This window comes from Rattus norvegicus, chromosome X, assembly GCF_021556685.1.
Source record: "Rattus norvegicus strain SHRSP/BbbUtx chromosome X, alternate assembly SHRSP_T2T, whole genome shotgun sequence".
Taxonomy (NCBI): domain Eukaryota; kingdom Metazoa; phylum Chordata; class Mammalia; order Rodentia; family Muridae; genus Rattus; species Rattus norvegicus.
The window spans coordinates 37,766,120-37,778,177 of record NC_141554.1 but is presented as its reverse complement, the minus strand read 5'-3'; the positions used below and the strand labels follow the sequence as shown (position 1 = coordinate 37,778,177).

Sequence of the window (12,058 nt, the reverse complement as noted above, 5' to 3'; positions counted from 1 at the left end):
ATTTGCATTCTTTTGAGTTGACAGGTAGAAGGGCAACAAAAATCCTTAAGGCCATTTTAAAAAATATTTCCATTAAGATTAATTTGTATAAACTGTATTCCCTCGTTTATTTTTCCCTTAAAAACAGATTATGAAGACTATGGGGATTATTGGCGAGGGGATTATGAAGCAGAGGGAGTAGAAGGTTACAACTACAACCGAAACCAGTTGATCGAAGACGTAGAAAATACCTTCAAAGAGGTAATAGAGAGGCTGCAGGGCAATAAACAGGGGCCATAATCGCAATGGCCGAAGACTTCTTTTTCTTTTCTGTTTTAATTCTATCATATCTTACATCCCAACTGCAGTTTCCCCTCCCTCCTCTGTCCCAGTTTCCCCCACATCTCCCTTCTCCCCCAGATCCACCTCCCCCTTAGAAAAGTGCAGGCTTCTCAGGGACATCAACTAAACACCAGCAACAAAAGTAGCTTTTCAAAAGAGACAGATTTTTCCATACATAGTCCTGCTGTCCTGGAACTCACTGTGTAGACTGGGCTGACTTCGAACTCAGAGATCTGTCTGCTTCTGCCTCCCAGATGCTGGGATCAAAGGACCATGCCCAGTGAGGGCTATTGTTTTAAATATGCAAGTTGGCCATTCCCAGTTCTCACAGAACTCTATATAGTATATTAGTGTTTGTAAGCCTCTCTCTCTCTGTCTCTCTCTCTCTCTGTCTCTCTCTCTCTCTCTTTTCTTTTCTTTTTCTTTCCTTTTCTCTTCTTTCTTTCTTTCTTTTCTTTTCTTTTCTTTTTTTTTTTTTTTTGGAGACAGGGTTTTATGCAACTCAGGCTAGCCTCTAAGTTGCTATGAAGCTAAGCATGACCTTGAACTCCTGACCCCTTCTGTCTTTACCTCCTTTGGGATTACAGGTGTGCAACACTGTACCTGATTTATACAGGGCTAGGGATCAAACTCAGCTTTGGTGCATGCTTGGCAAGTGCTCTGCTAACTGAGCCACATCCTCAGCTTGTGGAGAATATTTTTGAGATAATCTGTAGAGTTCCCTCAGACAATCAGAAGTGCGAAGCTTTCCTCTTTTGCTCACTGACTCGTAATTACCAATAGGGAGACTATAAAAAGAAAAGATTCAGATCGTGAGCAGTCAGCCTCGTCTTGCTTTCTTAGCAGAAAGACCATGGCTTTCTTCCTTCCTCACAATTATTAAGACTATGGTTTCATCATTTCACTTTGACAATGGAAGTGCATTTGTTTGTTTCTGCCTCTCCCCTTTATTCCTTCCTTCCTTCCCTCCTTTTCTCCCTCCTTCCTTTCCTTTCCTTCCTTCCTTCCTTCTTTCTTTCTTTCTTTCTTTCTTTCTTTCTTTCTCTCTCTCTCTCTCTCTCTCTCTTTCTTTCTTTCTTTCTTTCTTTTTTCTCTCTTTCTTACTAGATTACTAGAAAGAGTCCTATGACAAAAGAAGTCAGTAACATCCCAGAATGACTTATTTTTTGGCATCAGTTTTCCTCTGGGGCCTTGCATTCCTCCGAGTGCGCCTATTGATTTATGCAGTGGGGCTAGTCAGAGTCAATATCCGTGAAGAAGGAATGCTCCCAAACTGTCCAGAATATTCGAGAGGAGAAGAAACTGGCCCGTACGAAAACGTTCTTATTTCTAGAATTGCGTATTGGAGGCTGAAGTATTCTTGCTCTAAAACTTTTTTCCTGGGCTTTTCAGATCAAACCGTTGTATGAGCAACTTCATGCCTATGTGAGAACGAAGTTGATGGAAGTGTACCCTTCTTACATCAGCCCTACTGGATGCCTCCCTGCTCATTTGCTTGGTAAGGAATTGTAGGAGTTCTTTGTGATCTTTGTTGTTTTATTTCCATGACTAAAGCTGTCTTTTGAAGCGAGGCTCAATCTAAAGCATTTGAGAATGTTTGAAAATAACATTACTATCATTACAGAAATATTTTTAAAAGCACATTTTCAGCAGAAAGTCCATTTAAAATCATTATCTTATCTATTCTATTTAAAATGAATGTAGTCTCTAAAACCTATTCTCTGTGAAGAGACCTAGAGAAAGGATTCTAGCTTAAAATGTATTTATTCAAGTTGGTTGACTAAGCCTGGGATTTTGGTATTATGTGGTCGAAGGGAAACAGCTCAGTGGGACACTGAGAAGGACAGTATGTACTGGATGGGCTTCACTTTTGTGGTGAATGCTTATAAGTTTAATTTTAGAACTTCACATTTACTTCTATTAAATTGAATCCTTTAAAAATTAAGGTTTTTTAAAAAAAATCTTTATTCCACCAATGTTAGCAAAATGGTGTGGTGGGTAAAAGTGCTTATCTGCAAAGTTAACATAAGAGAAGGACCAAAGAGAAGCGAGAGTAGTGTGAAAAGGCAATGCAGAATTTAGACTGATTATAAATACTGAGTGGCTGCTTTGCCCAGCCAACCTCATATGCTATGAAAGACTGGATCTGTGTTTTCATTGCTTTATCCAAATATTAATATATTCTCTTTGTAAACAGGTGATATGTGGGGTAGGTTTTGGACAAATCTGTACCCTTTGACTACTCCCTTTCTTCAGAAACCAAACATAGATGTTACTGATGCAATGGTGAATCAGGTAGGACAAAGGAGCCTAAAAACAATAAGATGTTTCAACTGCAGTTTTCATTTCTGCATCTTTCTGTTCTGATCTTCTGTGTGAAATTCTGTTGATAAAACTCCAAGCTAATTTCAACTTAGTTTCTTACGTATTTTTCATGAAAAGTAGTTTATAATATCAATGATCTCAAGTACCTTAACAGAAACTCTGCTTTGTTGAGAGGCATTTGAAATAGAGATGACCTTTTTTCCCCTATAAGCAATAAGACATGGATTTATCAATTGGTTGCCATCACATTTTTCAAATGGTTGCCATCACATTTTTCAAAGTCATTGTTACTAAGTAATCAGTGTGGAATCTCTATGGATAGTGATGAACAGAAACATCTTATTTTAGATATTAAAAATCACTGTCCTTGAAATATTATTAAATGTTGCTTTAATTTTATTAATATTAATTTTGTTACTATTAATATTAAACCCTTTTTACCATCTTGATATAATTGTTTAAACTGTGCTTCCTTCCATCAATGAAATCAATTGCAGTCTTAGATATTTTTTAAATTTAATTAAATTCTACATTTCTGATTATAGTGAGTGACCACACTTCCATTTGCTGTCTTCCAAACTGGCTACATAGTTGCTGCTTTCCTTAATGTTAACTCTGAAAGTGTTAGGCTTAGTATCGTGATAGCTCCATGCTATAAGACACAAGGCTTAGATGGATGAGGCACCTGAAGTCACAAAGATAGTTGGGGTAACTAACTCCTCTAATGATTCCCCCCCTACTTTTGTTTTTATTTGTTTACTCTTCAAGATATGTCGACAATGCTTACCAGTCTGTGCTGTTTTGTTCATTCAACTTAAGCAATACCTTATTAAACAGCCTAGAGACTTATATGACATTGAAAGCTCCCGCCTTTAATAACCAAAGCAATTTTGACCACAAGGAACAAAGAGATGTGACAGTCTCTGACTTCAAAACATGATAAGAAGAAGAAACATTAAAAATAGATACACAGACCATTGGAACAGAATTGAAAGCCTAGAAGCAAGCCCACGCATTCATAACCAACCGATTTTCAACAAAGGTGCTAAAATGTCAACATGTGAGGCACTACATTAGAGCAAGGAGAGTCTATTTAATAATTACTCAGTGCTGGGAAAATTGGATATCCACATGTAGAACCAACTAGGACCTTTTCCTCTTACCAGTTCCAAAAATTAATTCAACATGGACAAAAGATGTAGCTGTAAGACCTGAGACTATGAAACGGGAATCATCCCAGACATTGGAATAGATAAGGAATTTTTGGGCAAAACTCCCCAAATGCAGTAATCCAAAACTAAAATAGACAAACAGATTGCATGAAGGTAAAAGTCTCCTGCACAGGAGAGAAAACAACATACAGAACATAAGAAAATGTTTAAAATGTGCATATGTGATGAGACTTAATGTCTACAATGTATAAAGGGCACAGCAGCAAAACTCCATCTAAACTGATTAAAATACGAGCAATAGATATTTCTTTGAAGAAGGCACATAAATGGTTAGTTGTTCAATAAAATTGCTCAATGCCATCAATGATCATGAAAATGGAAGCGAAAACCAAATGGGAGACAACCTCAGTCCAGTTAAAATGGCTAATTTAAAAAAGACAAAAATCCCACAGAGTGCTGGTGAGGACACAGAGTAAAGAGAACCTTCCACACTAACTTGGGAATGCAACTTAGTACATTCATGAGAGAAAACAGTCACTTCCTCACGAAATTAAAAATGCAACCGCTATATAGTCCAGCAACCCCATCCATGGGTGTGTATGCAAAGGAAATAAAATGAGTATGTTGAAGTGCTAACAAGACTCCTACATTTATGGGAATGCCATTCATAATAGCCTAGAAATGGAAACAAACTCCGTCTTTGTATGGGGATGAATCAAGAATGCATGACACCTGCACATAGTGGGATGCTTTTCAGTCATAAAAGAATGAACGGTTATTCATAACAGCATGGGTGCAACTGAAGGGTGTTAGAGTAAGTGAAATAAGGTGGACACACAAAGACAAGTACCTGTGATCTCACTCACATGTGGGAGTGCATGAGCTGATCTCATGGAAGCTATGAGAAGGGAAACTGCCTGAGGCTGAAGCATGCAAGAAGGAGGGGAAGGAGGGGGACTAAGTTATCTTTCAATGGGAACATTTAGATGCGCTGGTGCAAAGCAGAGTGACCGCAGATAGTGATGATATACTGCGTATTTCAATAACTCTGAAGAAAGAAAGAATTTTTTTCTCCACAAAGGACAAATGAGAAAAAAGATATGTGTATCCTCATCTGAACATCATACAATGTATATGTATATGACAACACACATTATACCCCCCAAACGTGTTACTTTTGTGTTCTTGTGTATCTTGTGTATCAGTAAACTATGAGTTTAAATCAAAAGGCTGCCATACTAATTAGTAACAATATTTTGACATTAAGTCTTGAAAAGTCAGTCATAGTAACAATATAATGGAATTTACTATCATATTCAATTTCTTATTGCTATGACCGACACAGGAGAAACGCTAAACATGACTGATATTTAAGACAAGAAGAATTCTTCTGTTACTAAAAATGATTCATGATATCATAAATATGATGGCTTTGTTTGTCTGATATGGGCTTCATTGCCTCGGCAGGCTTCATTGTCTCCTAAAACATGGTTATAAAGGAATTTACTGGCAACACATGCCTATTTCTATCTCTGTATAGTTTCAAAACATTCTGAAAGTTCAGATGCTATGGTGAAGCTAAAATACTCTTTGCATTCTAGGCCACAACTAAGCTTTTTTTTATTCCAAAGGTCTATGCCTTCAAGTCAGCTATATAAGTTCATTTCTTCCATTGAGTCTAGCATGGGGTCTTGACCCTTAAAGAAGTCCAATCAACAACTGCTGGCTTGGGTTGAATAGTCTTTAGCAATTGGGTCACTATTTTCTTGTTTGTCTTTGGAATATAAAGAAAGATGATCAGGGATGTAGCTTGGAGGTAGAGTGTTTGTATGACATATGTAAGGCTTTTGTATTGCCTTACATCACTATACAGAAAAGTCCATAGCACCGAAACCTCAAGAATAAGGACAAAAATCCTACATATAATTCAGTCTGTTGTTAACATTTTTATGTCTTTTTTCTTCATTAAGATCGATCAATACCAACTAAGTGATTATATATCTTATTTCTTCACTTATTCTTTTATTATACCCCATAATTTCTTTGAATATAATTTATGTGTCTGCACAATTTCCATTCTACAAAAGTCTCTTTGGTTGATCATTTTGATGGCTTTTTCCTCTTTGATTATACAAAGATCATATTCAATGTAATTCTTTGACATAATTTTTGATAATCTCCTAGATTAATTCCCTAGAAGCAGTGTTGTGAAGATAGATGATAAACATTCAAAAGACCGCCTCTCTGTTCAAAAGTTGTAAATGGATATGTTCAGCAGGGAGAATCGCTGTTATAGTACAGGGATTCAGTATTCTTTTCTTCTCCCCCAGAGCTGGGATGCAGAAAGAATATTTAAAGAGGCAGAGAAGTTCTTCGTTTCTGTTGGCCTTCCTCAAATGACTCCGGGATTCTGGACAAACTCCATGCTGACTGAGCCAGGAGATGACCGGAAAGTTGTCTGCCACCCCACAGCTTGGGATCTGGGACATGGAGACTTCAGGTAGTTGGGCTTGTACTACATACAGTGAAGGTACTGAATGAGAAACAATGAATGAAGGATCCATTATGCTTCTTTGAGCATATGATTTAAGGATCTGCAAACAAAGATCAGAAGTCCACAGGAGTACATTCCTCTCATTTTGGAGAAGAAGATGGTCCATGGTTCCCTACCTGCACTTTTAAAGAACATAGCTTACTTAAAAATTTGTATGTTCATTAGAGTCTCATGGTCACAGGGTTGGTGAATTCTCTGTTAGGAAAAGTTTAGTGCTGAGAACTATGACAATTGAACCTAGTACTCACACACTGTCTCTCACTTTGGTGAGACAGGACAAATGAATAACAAGTTGGGGGGAAAAAGGAGAAAACAGTACATGCCATAGGAGAGACACAAGTATGCTCTATTAGGAATTGAGAGAAGGGAATGGACAGCTCCTCGACTAGGAGATAGGGTCAGACAGGAGCTTTGTATGTGGCTTAGGAATTGAGCTTGAATGGCAAGAAGCGGTTGGACAGACTCCTGGGAGGACAGCAAGTTGGAAGAACAGAGGGATTAGGTGCAGAGAGACAGGACTTGGTGTGGGTGCTGACGTTGGCAGGTTTAGATTGGAACAACAACAACAACAAAAAGTATGTGCAGGATAGTGTGAGTCTCTGACATGACAGAATGATCATAGGCTTTGGAATCCTAGGTTTGTCACTGAACAATCAGGCAACCTTGAGCAAAGTATCTTGGGTTTCAGTTTCCTTATCTATAAATCAGAACCCTAATACCCAGGTTGCAAGTTTGTATCTTGGGTTTGTTCCCTGGCTTGAACTGGCAATTTTATGTAAAAGGAGACCCTCTCGGGCAAAGGCAAGTGAGTGAATAGCTCAGGACAAGCAAAGCAGGTAAGAATGCACCCTGTGATAGAGATTTGACTCCAGCCTGATCTCTTGAACCACTCTGAAGCCTGATTTGAGTCAGGACTGGTCGTACCTTGAGGGAAGGGGCTGGCCATTTATATCTACCCTGTGTTAGTCAGCCATTGGGTGTAGATTGCACCAAAATATTAAGAAAACCTCTCCTTGCACTGGAGAGATGGATCAGTGGTTAAGAGCACCAGCTGCTCTTTCAGAGATAACAGGTTCAATTCCCAGCACCCACATGGCAGTTCAGAATTGTTTGTAACTACTATTCATGAGGATCCTACAGCCACACAGTCACATGCAGGCAAAACACCAATGTACGTAAAATAAAATCAAAGTATTTTAAGACAAGAAAAGAAAACCCCTCCTCGAGGCACCGCCACTTGGCCAAAGCAATGAAATCCAAGCTTTTGATTTTTAATAGCTATCACTTGGGCATCTGACAGATAGTAGATCTACCTGGGGATTGAGAACTGGTTCCAAAATGCCTATAAGAGTCGAGGCCAGTAGTCGTTTCCTGTAATGATAGTAAAAAGTGCAGGCTTTGAAAACCTCTGTTGCAATCAAGCAGCTCTGTACTTTAGCATTAAAAAGCCATAAATGATATGTAAACAAATGACTGGTGCTGTGTGCTAATTAAGCTTAAAAACAGACAAACAGAATCCCCCAAAACAGGCAGCAGAGTGTAGGTGATCAGTCCAAATCCTCCAGTGAGGCTTATCTGTGAGAAATAATGAGAGCATATTTGTGTTTCCTAGTCCAGAATCTTCTATAAAATAGAGAGTAGATATATAACAACTCTTATAGCTGTTAGGAAAAAAGGACAGAGAGAAACAAATTGAGAAAGTAAGTTGTGGTCACATTGGTGTGGATAATGGAGGTTGACCTTATTCTAAACTGTGGGGAGTCTCTAAAGAGTGTTTATCAGTATATGAGGGTCACACAAACAGAACGTTAGGGAAATCTATTTGGAAATCTTTGAAAATATAATACTCCTTTCTAAGTGAGCATGTGCATGTCAAGTGGAGAAGGACCACCACGTGTTTGCATAAGGAAGTTCTGTTTTCACTGGGTCACAGCACTGTGGTACACAGACAACATTTACCTTTTGTCCGTAAACAACATTCCTCATTGACTGTGGTGACTCATTTCAGGTGGTCATGGTCTTCTAGACTTCTATGATGTCTCTAATAGCACTTTCTCTATGTACCCCCAGTCTTTCCAAAATTTTAGGTACTTGAACCTCCTCCGGCTTTGGCTTTGACTTTCTTTCTTGCTACCCTGCTCCTGCTTCTTGGGCCATCATGTCTACCTTTGTGATGTACATTGGATATTCAATTCTAAATGTCTAGCCCCTTCTTTATCCCGGCTGTACATAGTCCTTAGAGAAGATCATGTCTGTATTCACCTCCTCACTACTCATGTCAGAAGTATGTAGCATAGAGCTCTATCACATTCTGTTAGTGTAAGAGCACAAAAACAGAACTTAGCCCTTTATATTGAGTGAATGGTTCATAAGGGGCAAAAAAATAAAACTTCAGTGATGAATAAATCTTCGTGTAGCCTATCCTCACAAAACTCTTCTAGAGGGATAAAAGGAAATTAAGATTCGCTTTAATCTTGTTCATTTCTATGCAGAATCAAGATGTGCACAAAGGTCACAATGGACAACTTCTTGACAGCCCATCATGAGATGGGACACATCCAATATGACATGGCATATGCCAAGCAACCTTTCCTGCTAAGAAACGGAGCCAATGAAGGGTTCCATGAAGCCGTTGGAGAAATCATGTCACTTTCTGCAGCTACCCCCAAACATTTGAAATCTATTGGTCTTCTGCCATCCAATTTTCAAGAAGACAATGGTATGCTTTCCTTTGGCTTGTTTTGTCGGTAATCTGATATGGAGAAATATATTTAATATCATCTATAGAAAAATGCTTATTTTACTCTATGCTACCTAAGTAAAAAATGCTTATGGGACTTGCTACTGGTAAAAACCTTTCCTTTCCTTTTCTTTCTTTCTTATTTTAAGTGTGGATCGGAGTCTGCCAACTGTGGTTTAAACAGGAATTAAGTGAGATAACTGAAGGAATGCCCTACAAATGATCTAACAGAAGCTTGGTGGGTTTTTGAAAGATGCGGAAATAACCCACAGAACTTAGATGGTTTGTTAAAGGGCATGAAGCTAATCAATTTTTGAATTTTAAATAGTTGGCTATCATTTTAGGTTAAAAACAAATAAACAAACAAACAAACAATTTTCCCAGAATGTTAGAGTAGAAACCTGTCATTCTGAAACTATTTGTACAGAGAAGAAATGTGAACAGAAGACCCATCCTATCTCTTAACACCAGTGCCCATCTTTTTTTTGGGGGGGATGGTGGATTTGAGGAAACAGTACAACTTTTCAAGAGGCCCAGATTATCCAGTGAGGTTGCCATGGCTTTTGTTTCTTTTGTGAATTTATCACCCCTCTTTTTACTAGTTTTTAAAAAGCTTCTATAATTTATTTATTTTAGAAAATAAATATTTTTATTTATTTATCATATATATGTATGTATATATATGTATGTATATATGTATATATGTATATGTATGGCATGCATTTCATTCTTATTCTCCATCATTTTCTTTCTTATTCCTGTCTCCTCTCTCCAAACCCATTTGCTTTCCAACAAATCTCCCTCCCATTTTGTGTCTTTTTGTTTGTTTGTAGCCCACTGCATTTATTTAGCATTTGATCCAAGCCTTGATTCTCCTGTAGGAAACATTTCGTTAGTGAAGTCAAGGTCATAAGTTCCTTCCTCATGTGCACAATTCTCTTTGTCTTGATCTATTGCTCTTAGTGATCTGACAGAGGCCTGGTAGCAGCCTAGTAGAGACTCATCATCATGTCTGAAATAGTCACTATTAGCAAGACAGTATTTTAGAAACCAGTAGTGATGCTTTTTGATGAAGAAAGCATTGATGGGAAAGGCAGTTTATGGTAACCTTACTTACTTCGTAATTTTAAAATATAATTCCTTCATGCCAATGAACAGACAATGATTTGTTTTATGTTTTTTTTTTACATCTGCCTTGAGAATGTGCAAAGATGATGAAATTGTTACATTTCTCATGACGTCACACAATGAAAGCACTAGCTTGAAAAATTCTTTTCTTGCCTCTGGCTTTGATTTGTAAATGATGTTAGATCAAATAGAATCTTTCATTCTTCTCCTCTTTCCCTTCATCTTGTCCCTCTCTTGTGGAGTTTGTATGTTTTGTTGTTTGAAGACAAGGGTCTTCCTCCGTAGCCATGGATGTCCTGGAACTCACAGCCGTCTTTCTACCACAGCCTCTTGAGTTTGGGGATTCTAGGCATGAGCCACAGTGCCTGTCTCTTTATTTTTCTAAACAAATTTAATGAGCATCTACCATGTGTGAGGCATTTTTTCTTAGATACACAGAGTAGATAATAAACTCTGCATTCATATTTGAGCTTCTGTGTTGTGTTGGATGCAGCCCTACTTCCTCTTTAAGCCAATGAACATACATACCTTGTAAAAGCATCCCTTTGAAGTACACTGTACTTTTGATTATCCAGTGGATGGTACACTCTAGAGGTGTCCATTTGATTTTTGTGTGGTTAAATTTATTTTGGCACACACACACACACACAAACACACACACACACACACACACACACACACACACACCAGTCAATGTTAATGGAGTATCATGATGCTATGATACATGTATAAACCATGTACTGTTTATATTACAGCAAACTCATCTACCTCTACAAATATCATTGACCAAGAGTGAAACTTTGAAGGGTCCTTTCTTCTAGCTTATTTTCTTTAGTTTTCAGTGCTGGAGAAGGAATTGAGGGCCTCATACTTGTTAAGAAAGCACTCTGTCACTGATAGACATCTTTCTGAAATGTACGAGACATTGTCGTCATTTATGTAGCCAGTCTATTGTGCAAAAGAACACTATTTAAAAAAAAATCTCCCCGCCCTGGTTTACAAGGTTTAACCACATCTGTTTAATGTTTGCTTATTTACTAAGGACTCACAAAAGAGCATTACAGAGCAGACACTGGACTGGGTATACAGTCTTGAATAAGACATTAACAGACACTGGCTACATGCAGCTCTCAAGAATAAACAGTATGCCTTGGAAAAGAGATGAAATTGCCCTAATTAACTCTGATAAGGGGATATTTAAAGAAGGCAGTTGAAACTAGTAAAAAGTAAGGATTAGTTAACTTACTTGGGTTTACTTACTTGGAATAGGGCTTTCGCCTATTCCAAATCCATCATCCGAGAGGATAAACATATAACACACACTATTAATGTCCCCTGCCAATATTTTTCATGTAATTATCCTGTAGTAAGTCTATTTTGGGGAGGAATAATAGCTTAGGATTGGGAAAGTTCTCTTATAAAACTCATGCTTTCATTTCCATCCTAATATTTGGTCTTTTCCATTTTACTTTCAGAAACAGAAATAAACTTCCTACTCAAACAGGCATTGACAATTGTTGGAACGCTGCCATTTACTTACATGTTAGAGAAGTGGAGGTGGATGGTCTTTCAGGATAAAATTCCCAGAGAACAGTGGACCAAAAAGTGGTGGGAGATGAAGTAAGTCAATGACTTTGCAATCTGCAAAATGTTTCCTCGTGGGTTTAGTGTTTAATTAAAAGCTTAAAAGCACATTGCTAGCCTACACTACACACACACACACACACACACACACACACACACACACACACACGGCAGGAGGGGCTAACATACTAAGTCATCCCTATCAGGGTCTCAATCAATGACAGATGGGCCTGT

General features: G+C 38.0%; 1 protein-coding gene across 1 annotated transcript in view; it reads left to right on the top strand.

The window, feature by feature from the left end:
• The window catches only part of Ace2 (angiotensin converting enzyme 2), a 46,143-nt gene that overhangs the window by 17,245 nt on the left and 16,840 nt on the right, over positions 1–12,058 (top strand). Inside the window, exons 5-10 of the mRNA NM_001012006.2 lie at positions 128–240; positions 1,714–1,819; positions 2,519–2,616; positions 6,149–6,318; positions 8,865–9,091; positions 11,716–11,860. Coding sequence (NP_001012006.1) covers positions 128–240; positions 1,714–1,819; positions 2,519–2,616; positions 6,149–6,318; positions 8,865–9,091; positions 11,716–11,860 — 859 coding nt within the window. The remainder of the gene's footprint in view (positions 1–127; positions 241–1,713; positions 1,820–2,518; positions 2,617–6,148; positions 6,319–8,864; positions 9,092–11,715; positions 11,861–12,058) is intronic.